General features: G+C 41.6%; 1 protein-coding gene across 2 annotated transcripts in view; it reads right to left on the bottom strand.

Moving 5' to 3' along the window:
• The window catches only part of LOC142032460 (cytosolic phospholipase A2 epsilon-like), a 38,774-nt gene that overhangs the window by 8,159 nt on the left and 12,790 nt on the right, over positions 1 to 17,825 (bottom strand). For both annotated transcript variants that reach the window (XM_075031110.1, XM_075031111.1), the window contains exons 4-17: positions 12,559 to 12,695; positions 11,615 to 11,743; positions 10,889 to 10,929; positions 10,268 to 10,310; positions 9,781 to 9,844; positions 8,675 to 8,844; positions 8,461 to 8,550; positions 7,641 to 7,678; positions 6,279 to 6,414; positions 4,633 to 4,769; positions 4,087 to 4,312; positions 2,547 to 2,661; positions 1,965 to 2,102; positions 89 to 196 (exon numbers count right to left, since the gene is read on the bottom strand). In XM_075031110.1, the coding sequence (XP_074887211.1) occupies positions 89 to 196; positions 1,965 to 2,102; positions 2,547 to 2,661; positions 4,087 to 4,312; positions 4,633 to 4,769; positions 6,279 to 6,414; positions 7,641 to 7,678; positions 8,461 to 8,550; positions 8,675 to 8,844; positions 9,781 to 9,844; positions 10,268 to 10,310; positions 10,889 to 10,929; positions 11,615 to 11,743; positions 12,559 to 12,695 (1,572 nt within the window). The remainder of the gene's footprint in view (positions 1 to 88; positions 197 to 1,964; positions 2,103 to 2,546; positions 2,662 to 4,086; positions 4,313 to 4,632; positions 4,770 to 6,278; positions 6,415 to 7,640; positions 7,679 to 8,460; positions 8,551 to 8,674; positions 8,845 to 9,780; positions 9,845 to 10,267; positions 10,311 to 10,888; positions 10,930 to 11,614; positions 11,744 to 12,558; positions 12,696 to 17,825) is intronic.

The raw sequence follows: 17,825 nt of genomic DNA, 5'->3' as shown, positions 1-17,825 counted from the left end.
TTGAAAAATTTGGTGAGAGGATAGCAGCACAGAGGGTATAAAAAGAGAGAGAGAGAGAGAATAACATAATGGCATAAGAATAACCCACCTATGTCAGTAATTTTGTCTCGGGTCCATTTGTGCCAGAAGTCTTCTGAATGAACAGATATATACCAAGCATCCATAAGATTCAAGGAAAATACACTGCTCCAGATCCCTGTGGCATGGGATATATATGACAGAAAGTAAACCAGTAGAGACCTGGAAGCATTTTCATTCACAATGACTTTCAGTACCTTTTGCATTCTCTAGCAAACTTTATTCATTATGTTTTCTTAGTGCACAAATAAAAGGGACTGTCTTTATAAATCGGTATATGAATCCATAATGTACATAAAGAATCTAATTTATTGACATTTAGTAAGAGGGCTGGTAGCATTTCCAGTGTATCTGCTAACACACTCATTTTTGTTATGTGGCAAATAACATTTTGTCAAGTTCATTTTAATACTTTCCACCTGTCCTCAACGTTTGTTATTCCCGTTTCCCAGGATTTGTAGTTCTAAAGGTTTTATTTATTTCTAGTGCAATCCTGTTACAGGTGTGCAGTTATCATGCAGGACTGTCAACCACAAAACATTCAAGATTCATACACTAATATCCCTTAGAATGAGGAAGCTGACTTAAAAGTTTTGAAAATAGAAAGTGTAAATGTATGAGTCTTTCGATTTGCCTTCTGATTTTTTAGGGTTTAGGGCATATGTGGGTTAAATTTCAAGTTCCTCTACTAGCAGATGTAGCAAAGTTGATGGCAGTCCAGACTGCCACCAATCTGCAGCCTTTCAGGTTGATAAAACACCATTACCTGGTATGGTTAAATGTGCCAGGTGCGCAACCGTGCCTTCCTGAACCCTCCAAACTGCAGAACTAACCCTGGCGCTCTTGGGAGGAACCGAGTGATGGATAGAAGAGGCTGCACCAGAGCAGCCTGGTGATTGCCTGACCCAGCAATGCCAGCCTGCAGTCAGAGGGAAGGGCTTGGCCATGCGGGAAAGAGCTGCGAGACCTACGTAGCCAGTCCCTGCTCTGTTCAGGGGCTGGGCTGCAAAGGAATTTTCTGTAAACCTGTCAAATAACTGTGTCACTGAAGTAACACTGCCTGAATGAGGGGATGCTGGGTCATTGGCAGGGAACAGGGGCAGAAATGTCCCAGCATCACTCTAGAGAAAGGCGGAAGAAAGTGCCAAGGTGGGAGGTGTAGGAAGGGATCTGGTGACCTGCTGGCAGTAATGACCACAGAAGGGGAGACCTGGGTACCTTGTTTGACATTGCAGCCAGGGACAGAGAGATTCTGATTTGCTTTCTTACACCTCACCGCTAGCTGTAGTGAAATCTTCACACAAGCAGAAAGTCTTAACTTCTCAAAAAAACCCTGGAACTTCCTTTTTGCAATTGGTGGAAGTAGGAAGAACAATGAGGCAAGAGATTGCTTTCGTGAAGGGAAAAAATATTTCCTTACTGCTTTTACTGTTTTTATGCAAGAGGGAAAAAAGGTAAATATTATGACCTATTTGCACTCTGAAATGGAAGCGTTATCCTGGAGGGTTAATCAGGGTTAGCTGCAGCAGGAACATTGTAGATAAAAGGCTGTATTTTAGAGACTCGGGTTGCAGAAGAGACTGATGCTTTAACTTAGCGGCAATGTTACACAACTTTTGTTGCTGACAAAGACATATAAGTATTGCGAAGGCCTCATGTCAGTAAGCATAACCACCTATGAAATTAAATAAATCTGTCCAGCTGAATAAAATTGCAGAGAAAACTAAAAATCCTGCAGAGAGTGACCTGTTATCAGTTCTAATATTTTACCACGGACTGCTCCTGGCAGACAAAAAAATATACTAACTGCTTCATTTCAGAAGAGGGGTTTGTACAGGAGCAGATTATATTATAGTACATTACATTTCCCCAGAGCAACAAATCACCTTCCAAAAAGCAGATTCTGGATTCTGGGATTTTCTTCATCAGGCGACCCATGAAGAACTCACTACCAAAATCTTCTGCACGAATGAAGGCCCCGTATTTCGGGAATCCTACCTCGTAAGGAGTGAATTCCACCCATTCTGAAAGAAAAAACACAAGACAGACTGATTACAGCAGCAGAGGTACAAATCAGTTGAATAAAACATACAATATTGGCCAGGTTAAGGCAGACTGGTTTCTAACACACTTTGCAAGCAGACATTTATTCACTGTACATTTCATAGTGATGAACATGAAGAATGAATTGTCCTCTTACATCTAAATTTCTCTCCAAACTTCAGATTTCTGAAGCTTTCTACAGAAATGCAGAGTAGGTAATCTTGTGATAATGTCCTCCATCATCCTACTTTTGATCCCAAATATAGCTGAATACACTAAGGCCTTCAAAAATCTAACGATTAAATTTCTACTCTTAGGTGGATTGGCCTTTTAGAGTATCTGTGCATTGAACTGATTTCTTTACCTAATCCTAAATTGACCCCTATTGGGATTAAATGTTAAATGCAATTCTGGAGTATTATTACCTCTAAAATCCTGGTCGCTGATTTTATCCTTCACATTGAGGGAGAGGTAGATGGGCATGGGATTTTGACCCTGGTTTAGTGCCTGCTGCTGATCTGTGAGTTTATAGGACTCCTCCTGTTTCGAAGAAGGACAGTAGCTGAGGATGGTTAGATGACACAAAGAACCTCCCACTTCATCTAAGCCTGGGCTCTGACAACACAGTGCATACCAGACTCCAACCAGGATGTTCCCCACTGGTTTAGTTCAGAAAGGTGCTGTCATCTCTACCTCTCACCCTCCCCTGCCTCAGCACTTCAGCACACAAATAGTCCTAAATTAAGTTCATATGGGGAAGAAAATCTGAGATTTCAATGGTGGGAAGAAAATGTTGTTATTGACATTATTTGTTTCAGAAAAATGTCTGGAAATATTTGAAAAGCACTCTTGGCAGCAAATATTTCATTCAGAAAGAGTAACCCCTTCCCTGCCTGCCCAGAAAATCATCTTTTCCTCAGGCCTGTAACAGAGCCAAGGCTCAGACAGCGTTAACGATCAGCGAGCTTTGACCCTTACTGCTTCTGCTGCAGAGCACCTCGCATACTCAGGCAGGGTAGAAAGGGCAGGATGGTTTGGAGCAGTACCAAGGCTTGAGAGGGTGCTGAGTTCAGATCCTCCTTGAAGGGGAGCTGCAGGTGCTCCTCCTCACCAGGGCAGCCCTTGGGAGGACAGCCATGCCACCGGGCTTCCCTTGGGCTGTGCGGTCAGGGGGCAGGTCTGTGGCACTGCAAGGACACCCACGGCTCCCCGCTGAGCCCACCCCAAGGGAGTCTCTTCCACTGTGCTGCACTCAGGCAGTAGAAATTGGGATGTCCGTGGGGTTAATTAGATTACAGGGGCTGTGTTTTCTCCTTCTTAAGTATAAATGGCCTATTGGAAAGGAAATACTCACGAATACTAAAATAGAGCCTGAACATTGCCTTTTGGTGGAAATGTTTACAGGGTGACGTAATCCTGTAACAACTCAGAGATACTGTCTCTAGGTTTGTGATGTTTCTTTGCCTTGTCACACTGTGCAGCAATTTTAAAGGAACAGCAGGATTTTCATTTCAATATTTACATGCAAATTCATTTTGAAGTTGTTCATACTATAATTTTCCCATTATTTCTCTTTATTCCCACCCTTTCTGCATCAGGTATGATGTTAAGATCTGCATAATACAGCCAATAAACACAAATAATTGTACTGCCAAGGCACATGCTTTAGGCATCTATCTGAAAAAACAAACAAAAAACCAAGAAAAACCCCTCCTTTTCCGTAAGGATGGTCAAACACTGGCATATGTTGCCCAGAGAAGTTGTGGAGTCTCCACCTGTGGAGATATTCAAAAGTCCATGGTTCAGGGCAGCCGGCTCTAGCTTATGCTGCTTGAGCAGGGCTGTTGGACAAGACAACCTCCAGAGGTCCCTTCCAATCTCAACTATTTTTTTTATTTACTGTCTGCCCTCTCTGCTATATTCACTAAATACTCAAATCTGAGGAGAAGGGTGCTGCTATTGTACCTTTTCATGTAACATGGTTTCAATGATGAGTCCCCATAGATCCGTGAAACATATTTGATGTCCTTCCTGTTTCCTCTGGCACAACTCTTTCAAGTAGTATTTCAGGCGATTGGGGGCAAAACAAGTAAAGAACTTATTTTTGAGCACATGCTTTCGGACATCTTTGAGTGTTTCCTTAAGATCCTTTTGGGACCAGTCAGGATCTTCATACAAGTTTGACATGGTCCTAAAAAAAAGAAACCCAAAACTAACAAAAACCCAGAAGGAAAAGTGTGATTTCTGAAGCAGAGCTTTGGGAAGTTACGGAGGTTTGTGTATCATGCCTTGAGTCACATGAAAAAGCACATATGTGTGTGGTACCATCCGTGTGTTTAATCAGGACTGAATTAATTCCAAATGAGGGGAAATACCCACTGAAGTAAACGAGAAAAAGCCACAGCAGGAAAGAAAGCCCTTTCTTGATAGTAAAGATGATACAATTCTTCAGATCACTTCTTGACATCACATATAGAAAATTCCTATGAAGGCTGCTTATGTTGGTCTTACCATGTTGTGCCGGATAAACCAGTGATATATGAGACACAGTCCAAGACATTCAGCTCCTGCACACTGAGAAGGTGAGCATACATGGCCGTCAGAGCTCTGGTTCCACCACCTGTTGTCATGATTGCCACCACAGGTACCTGTTCAATCCCAAAATGCATGCATTTAGTGACATGGTCTGAAAAGGGAGGGAGACATCTTTGACTAGATAAGAGCAAGTTACAGTACTGATAAATAATAATAAAGATCCTGCATGCCACCAGTCTGCAAGGAGAAGAAAAACCTGAATTAATAATGGGGCATAGAAGAAGTAAGGAATACTTCATGTTTCCTCTGCCAAGCAGCTGTGCATTAGGACATGAAAATTCATCATCTCAAACATCATGTTTTCAGTGCTCTGTTGCAAAACCAATAATACAGACAAGCAAAAAGCTGGAGGGAATGGTACCTCCTGCCATCTGAACCAGATTTTTACCAGATGCAATAGACCAGAATATATAGGTGCTGTCTCACAGTTTCCCGGTGAGTAGCAATTACCTCTCTGTTACTGAAATTTGCTAAAGCCAGTTTCTACCATTGTATAGTTATTTCACAGGCCATAGTAGATGTATCATGACTGATGGGTTTAAGAGCACAGACCAGTTCAAGACCCCTGAGACCAGAGGCTGGTGACACCATCCCCTTTTACAGTTGCTAGAGGGAAAGACAAACCATGCTCACTCCACCTACCAGATATATACATACAATACTAGGTATGCAAGTTAGCTGCAATTACTTCTATCTGTGATGACAGAGAAATCCAGGGTCTAGTAGTCTTAGAGGAAGGATTAATCTGTAAATATGAATTGGCTCCGTTAACAGTAAAGATAGCTACCATGCATTGGGGTGAATTAATCTCTTGTGTAAATCAGGAGACTCTAGGGAGATTTTTCTGCTGGGAGGTATGGCTGCCTCTACATCTGAGGGGAAGGAAATGGTCCACAGCTTAGTGCTGGCATTTAAAGGCAAGGTCTTGTGTGTGAAAAGTCTAGCTGTGCAAAAAACCTGCTGAGCTCAGTTTAGGGCAAACTGAGGAAAATTTGTCATCTCTGCATCTGAGTTGAGGCTTCACACTGCAGTTGTGGAAGTATAATTAAAAAAGAGAAACCTGATTTTTCCCTGCCTTAGACTCTCTGGTATCATTCCCATTTGCCAAGCAAGCACACGCTCTAGCTGCGGAAGATGATGAAGTCAGACTGGCAGCGTGCTGTGCTCACACAATGGGAGCCTAAATGCCAGCACAAAAGGCACAGCAAAATAAAGTCCAGTCTCAACTGTGAGGGAAAGAAGTGCTGAATCGATGGTTTAGGTCTGGTTGAGATGACTGTGAGGCCTAAAAGAAGCTTTGGCTTTGGTGCTGAGAGCACCTAGTCCTTCTCTGCATTATTGTGTCAACTGCTACTCAACACAAAGCTACGTCCTGTAGCAACACAGCTACAGGTTTTTTATTAATGTTTCCTGTGAGTACTCATTTCTTCCCTAGGTTAGAGAAAAGAAGTTAGCCATAGCTTGTGCATGAAACTTTACACTTTTTCCGGGAAAATGGGAGTTGAACACAAATTTTGACACTCAGCTGTGGAGAAAATAGAGAATAATTATGCCTCAGATACCTCATCATCCTGCAAGTCCTCCTCCAGCTGGAGAATGTCCTTCAGAGCGGCTGCAACCACCTTCTTCCTCTTGTGAATGAAATCCTGTTCCTGGGCACACAGGTCAAAGCCCAGGCGTATGTCTAGGTCGTCCTGGCTGGAACAGAGGATCAGGTATCTCACATCATTTTTATAGTCTAATTCAGCATTTTAACTGCTTCTACTTCATAAACAAACATGCCTTCACCATCAGGCCTATATAAAGCAAAGCAGGAAGAGATGAAATCTTTTAGTTTGTTCCTGGAGAACAACAGTACATCTTCCTTTGGACTAAGAGGTTTTGGGGTTTTTTTTTTTCTCCTTGCCAAAGATGCCTGAAATTAAACATATCTACAAGTAACAGAATTGTTCCCTTTGAAACATAAACCCAAAAGCCTGCAGAGGGCGGTGTCTTAAAGGTGGCTTTTTAGAAGTCGTGCAAACTTCCACTGATACCTGTGAACCGTGGATTGAAGTTGTGGACTTTTGTGATTGGATTTTTTTTTTTGGGGGGGGGGGTGGGTGTATAGTCATTATGGATATTTATAAGCCCTACAGCTGCAGTTTGGAAGCTGCTGTGAAAATCTTTCTTGGGTGTGGTAAGGAAGAAGTTTTTAAATGAGAGCTGTAAACTGTATGTATATCTCATAGCATATTTACAGCATGACAGAAGATGCACCTGCTTTTGTAACGGAAGAGACCTTCCCTTACAATATGTTACATGATGTAACATATTCATCTTATATATTTTACTAAGGCCTTAACCATATCTCAAAATACACAATGTGTTTCCTTGGTTTAGAAATAAGCAATCACTTGATTGAGTTAATTTGCATTTATCTCTTTGAGGAGACATTAAAAAAAATAAATACAGGCACGTTTATTATTTCAATTTCTTCATATCCTAGAGTGGCCAGGCATGCTGACTTTGGTCTTTTAGTTTTTTCCTCTGACCTTGGGAAATAGAAAGATTTCTTTCAATTCATTTTGAAATGCTGCTTTTATTGAAAATCTGCATTTGGCAATAAGTTGTAGACGTATCAAAGAGTGTCTACAGTGGCCCTTAGCACATAATTTTGATTGCAGCAAAATATCAATAGAAAATTGGTGTGTTCTTTATAAAACCTTTTCTTAACTCACTGTATAGTCCCATTACATAAACTCAGGGCCACTGAAAATCTCTGTATTGCGTACCAAGTCCATTTTATTTTGTAGTCTGAAAGGAGGATAAGCCAGCATTCAGGATGCAGGCTGCAACAAAGGGATTGGAACTTGATCGACAACTATCCAAATTCAAAGAACCAAGGGGAAAAACACAGAAGGAAGATAAATAAGGTATCTTACCATTTTTTCACCTTAAAGCGCAAATCAAATTTTCTGTGCTGAAATTTTAAAAAGGTAAAATTATCAATATTGATATATTGTTTAGAACAGTCCTTTTCCCCCACTCAGAATGAGACATAGCTCTTTTGGGTCATCATTATACCTAGAAAGCTCTGAACCCCAGTGAACTGAGATTGAGAGATAGACTGTCCTCTCAATGTTTCATTAGTACCCAGAGATGTGCAGCAATTTAATAAATTAAGACTTTGGTATTATCATCTACAGTCTGCATCTTCTCTCTGCTGTGAAACTCAGGTGTAGCTTGCGCTGGTACTCCTTAGCTACACAAATAAAGAGCAGAAGAGCTTCAGTGCTACACCTCGCTTCCCTGGAAGGGATCACCATTAAACACGGGTCTTGAAACTAAAGCCTCTCACAAAACAATGTGAGATACAAGGGGAAGCCAAAAGAGGCTGAGCACCCATAACTGTGGCACGGGTTTGCCTCCCATGGCAGTGTGCCAGGCTGCAGCCTCACCCCCTGCCCCTGTGGCACCCAGTGACCTCCAGCCTGGCCAAGGACGTGGACAACAGAAGGACCATGAGCAACAGCTTAGACATTTTTCTTCTTCCTCCTTCTCCCCTGGATTTCCCATTTTATTTTGCTCCAAATAATTTACTTCATTATGCATCGCCCTAGATTCGAGGGAGGTTAGAAAACAACTGGCTCTGTATAAAGAGAGGTGCTCTTCAGTTTCTGCCTCTTGGGAACCAGCAACAATTTTTAAAAGCAAAAGCTTTAAAAGCTTTTAAAGGCAACAATTTTAAAAGTGGACACTTACCTCACCTACTACTTCCCGCTCAGAGGGGAGCGACTTGAGAGGGAGAGTCAGGGGGACACTTCTTCTTGCTCCGCATGACATGCAAGCACACTGAAAAGAAGCATGGAGTACTTTTTGGTTAAGACAGAAATATTCTTCTCTTGCTGCCTACTCACACATAAAGGTCAGATCATAGGACTGTCTGTGTTGTCTACCATGTTCTAGGGTAACGTACAAAGGTGGGAAGCTTCCTCTTCTTTGTGAGTGAAACATCCAGGGAAGGTTGCTTGTATTTGGCATAGTGGAAGAAAGTGGGATCTGGGACTGGGGAGCCGGAGTCACAGTCAACTGAAACTCTCTGGGTTTCTTCAAAGGATCCTCTCACTGTAAATGTTAGCTCATTCTCTAAACCAATGAGATAAAATGCACACAAAAAGTTACTTCTAATTGCAAAAAAGGGAGAAAGGGAAAAAAAAGAAGCAAAAGTAGCTTTAAACAAACCCCTTCTCCTCTTCCTTTTTATTTAGAAAGCTGTCTTCTGAAAGTCATCCAAGACCCAAACATTACAGGTGGTTGTATCTGTAATAATGGGCTGAGCAAGAAGCTGGATGGGAGTGTGATGTGAATAGCACTGAATTTTAGACTGCTGCATTTCTATTGCTGTTGCATCATGACACAGTGAATGCAACCAGGTACTTTGCACTGTAAATCATCCTCATCCCAGGTCAAATAATGAGCAAGAAGAGTTCTCAGTCCCCTAAAATAAGATCTGACTCTGCAGCAGATGACCCTATTTATACCAAGAGATCAGCTAATCCTGCTGGTGTGTGTTACGCATGCTCTGAGATTGCCTACCAGATCCAGCCCCTCAGGGGATGTGGGCAGAGGAACTTCTAGATTCTGGATGTTGATCAGGGTCAGGCAGGAGCCAGCTGCTGAGTGGCTAACCCCTGCAAAAAATGAGGTGTTTCTGTGCATATGCAGAAGTCGAACTGTCAGAGATCCTGAGGAAAGTTACGGCCATGGACTATGACACCTAAGGAAGTAAGCTTCTTCAGGGTTTAGCAGTACTACAGCAGAGGTTTTCAGGATCTCAGCCTGGGGTTTAGATACCTTCTGTACAAGCATCTGATGTTGTTTCTAGTCTGGCACAAGGCTCCCCGTGAAGTCAGAACCCCAAACCTACACCTGCTGCAGAACTGGTGGCATTCCCTACTGCAAAGTTTTTACAAATCACCTTAGATGTGGTGCTAAAGCCTTAATATTTGGATGATGCAATTTCTAGGCATTGTTAGAGAGGGTAAAATCACTAATACTCAGTTAAAGAATTCATAAGCTTACCTGAAAAATGCTTCTTCTTCATCCTTCTGTCCAAGTGAACTTCCAAGCAGGCTACTTCACGACACTAGAACAGATGTGATTGGGACAGAGAATTAGATTACTCTTCCAGACATCTCACCACCAGTGCTGGCAGATGTTGGAAAGGTCATTGTAGCAAGGGTCATTGCTTGAATGTAGGGGCCAGCTGTGTTGGAGACTTCTGCCAGATCCAGTGAAAGTGAGAATTAACATCACTGTCATGCGGGAAGATGGTGCTATGCTAAGCACATTGTAATTTTCAATGGATGCAGACAAAACAAAGGAAAATGATAGCATTCTGAAGGCTCCTTTAATATCATGCTGGCCTCCTCAAAAATAAAGCTCCTAAGAGGAAAAGTGTCACTAAAGAATGAAGACTTGCAATGTTTCCCTCACTGCCATCATAGTCAGCTAAGGTAAGGAAAGATCTGGGAAAGAACACAAGAGAACAGAGCAAATGATATTTTACCACTATTGCCCCATTTGTGATGATGGTTTCAGGAGGACCCCGGCTAGAAAACAAGAACAAATAATATGTATTTTATAAACAATATAATATCTGGATACTGTCCTGAACAGGACACATTTTTCTCTCAAATTTTTTTTTTTTTTTTTTTTTTGCTCCTTCCTATTGTTTCTGGAAGTATGCTCCCTTTTCACTAAATGCCACATAACTACCTAGCAGAAATGATTCAATTGCAATAAGGCACCTAGAAAGTGTTTGTAACAGCCTTAATAGCACAGGTATGTCACAGATTGGATAGTGACATTCTCCTCAGCCATAAGCTGCCCAGAGAACGCTCTCCAGAACATCTACAGTTACTGCAGTGGGATTTACCAGCCCCAGAAAACCAACTCTGAACTATGTAAGTAATATATAAATTGTAAGAGAAAGTCACAGAATTAAAATTCTGAACTCATTCTCCACATCATGGCATTTTCCTTTCTTACAATTATTTGCTGATGCACACATTAAGTTTGGAAAAAGGGTGAATCTGGCTATTAAGATGATACTGGGTGTACAGAAGGTTTCCCTGCACTGATGCACCACTCCAAGCTGCTGCTCCTGTAACAATGGGGTTTTACTCACATGCTCTCCAATACAAACTCAACTTCCAGCTCCTCCCTCCTCTGAAAATAAAAGAAAGAAAAAAAATGAAGCAGTCTCTATTAGCATGTGCAGAGGTTTGCACAGTGACCTTCATTTTTGGAAGCACAGTTTCCTTTATGCTTTAATAAGTAACAATATTCTGCTTCGTGCTTGCTACTGTCAGCATTAGAGGACAGAGGCAGCTTTTTCTTCCCCAAGGAAAAGAAGATCTCAATTGTACTAGCAGAACAAAGGGTGTTTGGTCCTTATAAGTCTCCCTAGTAAACCTTTATTTTTCATACTTTCTTCCTTGCCAGCTTCCATGTGCTGAACACCATATGCTAAGACTTAGTGTTTAGTAAAATATTGTGGAAACAGGCCATTTTCCTGTCCTTGTATTGTCTTTCTTTTTATAATCTTTGTGAGGATTAGATAAGCTCTGTAATTTTCTGTCAGATTATTAAAAGTGCAAAGCTTGCCTAAAATTACATCTGCTCTGGGGCTTGGGAATTTGGCCATGATGTCTGCCAGAGGAAACCAACAGGAATTTGAGAAGGCCATCTATTTTGTCACTGGTGTACACTTTCCAAGATTTTCATAAATTTTGTTACGTTTTCACTACCAAGCTGATCCTGGTGGTAAAAGACAGAAGAGACAGCACACCTCTTTAATTAGAGGGAAGAGAATGGACATCAAGATGTACTAAATGTCTGACTGAGCTCTTACCTGTGGATTTAGTGGGAATGCCATAAACACTCTTTCCCCAAGCGGGATTTTAGCTACATCAAAAAGCACAATCGCGTTGTCATCATCATGAATGATGTCATCATCAGAAACAGTAATTTCCAGAATATTCTGGGAAAAGAAATGAAAAATGTCCGATTCATTATCATGTACTGAAGAAGCATGACATTTTGCAGCTCTTCCAGGTTCAGCACCTGCTTTACAGAGAGGAAGTAGAAAAGTATTGATGACAAAGTGTCACAAGGAAGAATAAGAAAATGAGTGCAATCTGCTTTATAAGAAACAACTTCTAGTCTTATCAATTAAGGCTGAACTGAGATTTCTCTTGGGTCACCTTTTATGCTTTTAAGTAGCTCTCACAAAAAAATGCAATCTTTTAGGAAGCAATATGGATAACCAGAAGTCCTATATTGTCCCTTATCAACAGGGGCAATAGAGGTCACTTCATATCAATAACTACCTTTCTATGTCCTTGGGCTTTCCACTTTCAGCCACCTGTTCATAGGTATTTGAGTGTAGTGTAATTATCAGCAGCAAACTGAGTAAAGATCTTAATCATACTAGGATTTAGCAGCTTCCTGGCATTGATATGCCATTATTTCATGTCCTCTCAGGGAAAGAAGTGTTTTTCTGTTATAGTGTTGCTTTATATTTTCACTTCATAGTTTCTCTGTGTTGTCACTCTGTCATTGGTCCAGTCAGCCTTCTACAAGGAGGTCAGACTCATATTACCGACATATAAATAATAACTATCTGTTAGGAGAGAAGTGGATTCCAGCAAAAGCCAAAATTGTTTTGCTCCAGCTTGCTAGGGGAATTTTAAGTAAATTCAGATAGGCAAGAGAAGACATGACAACCTGTTCTGGGCTAAACTGAAAGGAGGTGCATAGAGATGAGATGAAGAAGAGAGTTTTTGGTTTGTGTACCTTGACTTTTCTCTGTATCCGGAAGTAGAAAGTTTCATTCCACACAGGATTTCTGCAGTCTTTGATGGTTTTGGTGTGAAATTTTTCATCTGAAGCAGTTGGCAACCAGAGGCTCACGTAGCAATCAGATTGGCTTACTACAGAAATATAGGCACAAAATATCTGGCAGTGGAATCATGTCACGAGAAGTGGAGGCATTTAAATGCTCTGTAGCTTGAACATGGATGAGAGATGGCCAGTTCTTTCTGATATACATTGGCCAAACCAGGAGGATAGAAATCACACAGCTGGATAAAATTAATTTGTTGCTCATCACAACACTGTTTTTAATAAGCAGTGTATGCAAATAACTGTGCACAATCCTACACATTTTAAAAAAATACAGTCCTAGCCAGCAGATAGAACAACATGTATAGCCAGGAGTCTTATACTGCTTCTTATCAACATTGTTTCAGCTCTCTGCAAATTTGGTGGGAGGAGAAACTGCAACCCATGCAGCAGAGAGTGAGCTTCAGACCCTGAGATAGATTGGGTGTAAATTGTCTTTGTGGCAATTTAGCTTTGTGAGAAATCTTAAAAGAATCAGGTCTGAGTCTGATTGAGATAATAAATGTCTGGCATACCTGGTTATTAATGCTTCACGATGGAAAATTAATTATTTCAGCTACCTAGAGCATTGTGTCCTTAGGTGGGGTAGGAAGGGAGAGGCCTACCAGCAGTACAGTTGCTTTTTCAGGAGGTCAATAGGTAGCTGGAGCCTTTTCCCAGTGTTTGCTGATGCCTAAAAGACCTGGAAGCTATTTCCTACTCCACATCTCTTCCCAGGAAAAACAAAGCGGCAGAAAGAATTTGGATCTTGTGGATGAAGGGAGTAAGCCTGCACTTACTATAAGGGATCATCTCTTATAGATCATGAACCAAGCAAACACCAAAGAGATTCCCAGAACTTGGACAGGAACTTTTCCAGTGGCAGCTGGAAGGGCTGATCCATCCTGTTGTATAAACACAGGCTTTGGTGAAAAAAAAAAAAAGAGAAGAGGAGAAGTCTGGTCCCATGGCAGTCAATAGAGGTAACTACTTCATGAGCAGAGAGACAAAACTTACTACCTGTAAGCACGGCACAGGTTTGAGTCAGTTCCTCAAGGTTAAAAGAGTTCATCCTGGTGTTTTTGTTCAGGGTATCAGATACATTGCTTTGGGAAATTTTGCCTAAATATGAAGTGTTGCCTGAAATTCAGAGGCTCTGTGACTGGGATATCCCCAGAGGATGATGCCTGTAGAGCAGGGATAGTACCAGGTAACTCTTCACGCTGAATCTGAAGGAACTTCTTGACACTGCCAGGACTTTTCCCTCATGAAGGATGTAGGTTGTCTTTCTGTCTTTGAAATTATTTCCACAGACAACATTTCAGCATCTCAGATTTTTACATAATTGAAGTGACAGGATAATATATTGACTTTGGTGATTACCAGTGTAATATTCAATTTACAATGTACAGGAGGGCTGTGATTACCCATCTATTTGATAACTGAAATATTTCCCCTCACTGTGCTGTCTGACAGCCGGCCGAGCTGTGATGTACTTGTCCTGATGAGTGGTACTGCTGGCTCTGACCTATAGTTTCTCAAGAGTACATAGGAAGCCTGTACAAAAGCAAAGAATCAAATGTGGCTTCAGGCTGTCTAGACCATCCCACCTTTCATTAACACACTTATCACTGCCAATCTCAAGTGTTATGAAAACACAAGTCCAGTATCCCCAAAATCACCAAAGTGGCTGAGATGGGACATAATTCAGAAATGTTAAACTGATCTGAGACATAATTTCTCTCCTTTTTGGTTTCTGGCCATCACAGGGTACAGGAATGACACATTTCTGTATTTTTACTGTAGCTGCAAAGGCCAGTTCTTTTCTTTTCCTTTTTGATTCTTAATGAAAACCAAAATGCTCTATCCTTTTTAAAATTCCAGCACTCAACTACACAGTGTATAAAACAAAATTTGTGATAGAACTGAGAAAGCTGACAGTGCTAAAACTCTGAATCAAGCATGAATGAATGTCTTTTGTTACTGTTTCATCTGGAATTTACTGATTTGCTGGAGCGTTTTCTTTGACAAAACATTTTCATGAGGCTACCTTCTAAAATTATTTTTCCATATGTGTATTGCTTTCACAAATACTTACTTAAAATAAGCTATTGACAATTCTTTGTCAAACTGATGAAGTACAGGCTAGATAAATGACAGTGAGGTAGATTAACAACTGGCTGAACTGCCAGGCTCAAAGAATTGTGATCAGCAGCACGAAGTCCAGGATGGAGGCCAGTCACTAGTGGTGTACCCCAGGGGCTGATACTGGGGGCCAATGCTGTTTAACATCTTTTTATTAACAATGTGGGTGGTGGAAAAGAACACACCTTCAGAAAGTTTGCAGGTGGTACAAAACTTGGAGGAGTGGTTGACACACCAGATGTCTGTTCTGCCATTCAGAGGGACCTGGACAGGCTAGAGAACTGGGCTGACACGAGCCTCATGAAGTTCAGCAAGGGAAATGCAAAGTCCTACACATGCGGAGGAATAACCCCATGCACCAGGACAGGCTGGGGGCTGGCCAGTGGGAAAAGCAGCTCTGCAGAGAAAGACCTGTGCATTTTGGTGGACACCAGGTTAAACATGAGCCAGCAATGTGCCCTTGTGGGAAACAAGGCCAACAGCCTCCTGGGCTGTATTAGGAGGAGTGTTGCCAGCAGGTGGAGGGTGATCCTTCCTCTCGACTCAGCACTGGCAAGGCCACATTTCTGGGTTCCCCAGTACAAGAGAGTTAAGGGTGTACTTGAGTGAGCCTAGCAAAAATCCACAAAGAAAATCGGGGGATTGGAGCATCTGCCATATGGGGAGAAGCTGAGAGAGCTGGGACTTTTCACCCTGGAGTAGAGAATGCTCAGGGGGATCTATCAATGTATATCAATACCTGATTGGGGGCAGGGGAGAGGGAAACAAAGAAGTCAGTGTCAGACTCTTCTCAGTAGTGCCCAGTGAAAGGTAAGAGGCAATAGACGCAAACCAAAACACAGGAAATCCCATTTAAACATGAACAAATTTTTTTTTTTTTTTTTTTTTTTTTAACATGAGGGTGGTCAAACACTAGCATAGGTTGCCCAAAGGAGGTTGTGAAGTCTCTATCCTTCGAGATGTTCAAAACCTAACTGGACATGGCTCTGAGCAACCTGCTGTAGCTGACCCTGCTTTGAGCAGGGGGCTGGACTGGATGAACTCCAGAGGTGTCTTCACACCTCAGCCACTCTGTATGATTCTGCAACATCAAGGCTAGCTGGTCACAGACAAATTACATATAATTGTTAGTAACTACTGAGTGCAAATTTGACCTTGAAGATGAGGTGAGGTGAAACCACTAGGACAAAGCACATCTTCCTCCCATGGAGAAAGGGGAATATACCATATGTGGTTTTGCCACAATTCATCTACAGTCCCCACTGATGGGCAGAGGTTATTGTTTCCCATAAAATTCCTGTGATTTTCTCTACTTTCCTTGAATTGTACAGACAGTATCAGCTATTCCCCATGCTGTGACTCTAACTGAGCTTATGTATTTCTGTAGAAGTAGCAGTTCACTTGAAGCCAGGCTAAGCTGTGAGGTGAACAGTGGGACAAATAAAAAGTAACAGGTATTTGGATGTCTGCTGAATACTATTAAGACTATGATACCCTCATTACATGGGAGCACTTGGAATAACTAACCAGCTTTTTTTGCTCCTTCTCATCCCTGAAAAAAGCATACAAGAGACCTACTGAAAATCTTCCAGTTTGTTCATTGCTACCTGGGAGAAATTGTATTTGCATTTTCTTCATGCTCCAATTTTAATGCAATAGCGGGGCATCATTAGCAATTTCATGCCATGCCAGGCCCTTACTTCAGTGCACGTGTTGCAACTTCATTCCCTGATGACATAAAGTCACCCCATGTGGATGCTGAGACATCTGAACTCACAGTCTCTTTGGAAGTAAGCACTAAGTGACCCTGCTATCCTTTTCCAATTTTTAACTTTAGATTCAATTGCATTTGTGTGTTGGTGGGAGTGTTTCTTATCTCTGTCTTCAAGCTAAAGACAGGCTAAAAATTTAGGACTGAACAGAAAAGTTCAGAACTGCAGCCAGCTATTTGCTGCTCTGTGAGAGTACAGTCCTGTGACATGATCCTGAAATCAACCATCACGTTCTAAAAGCATTCATCTCCATCACAAGAAAGAAGAAAATTACAGCACTGAAAACCCAAGCACACAAGAAAAACTAGTCTCGTAAGAACGATGAACGTAAACTATAAAACTCATCTGTCCTGTTACTGCATTTCATAACACCAAAAAAAAAGAAATAATTTTCTCTTAGTGAATTCCTCTCCACCTGCACAGACAGGTTCTCCTTGAATCCTAGTTTACTACAGTTCACCTAAAAGGAGGAGGAGAGCCACTCCCATTTCTCAATCAATAGACATGGTCTCCAGGGACATTTTCCCTCACCAGCATAGTATGATGCAAACAATATTAAGAAGTTACCTCCAACTGCTGCCTGTCTGAGAGCTGATTTGAACTGAACTCGGTCCTCTACAAGAATCCACATGCAACACTCATCTGTAAGCGTAATATTACTCTCTGTAGCTTGCTTGTGGAAATAACAAAAGCTCATAGATCTACTGTGCTTAATCAGTGATGTCCTTTACCAGGAATGGACAGAGTCCCTGTGTGAATGACCCCTCCACCCAGTCCAGCCATTTAAGTTTTGTGGCAAAGTAGGATTTTCTCCCTGGAGCACAGATTCATTGGGTGCAGTACCTGCTGCAGTCGCAGAGCAAAGCTTTCACACCCTAGGTCAGGTCACCTCTAACTCCTGCACCACCGGCACCACTTGCATCCTTGGGGCAGGGTTGTGAGTATCACCTGCACTAAGTGTATTTTCACTAATTCGCTTGAATTTATTTTCCATAGCAAAAATAACCCCTGATGTCTCTGGAGAAACGCTCTGATTTGCAAAAACTTCAGGTGTATCACCCCAGAACTGACTGACTTCTTTAAATGGATAAATTAAGAGCTTTCACAAAATAATTTCATAAGCTGGGAGAGGAGAAAGGCTCTGAGCTCCTCTTTGATAAATATGCAAGGTTTCTCTTCATGCAAAGATGAAAACCAAAAGGAAAATCCAACAACAAAAGGAAGGGCAAAGGGAGAGGCATTATTGTTCTGACCTCCCAGCTA

The sequence above is a fragment of the Buteo buteo genome, chromosome 6 (assembly GCF_964188355.1).
Source record: "Buteo buteo chromosome 6, bButBut1.hap1.1, whole genome shotgun sequence".
NCBI classification, from domain to species: Eukaryota; Metazoa; Chordata; class Aves; order Accipitriformes; family Accipitridae; genus Buteo; species Buteo buteo.
Note: the sequence above shows the minus strand (reverse complement) of the source record. Positions and strands in the feature narration are given on the sequence as shown.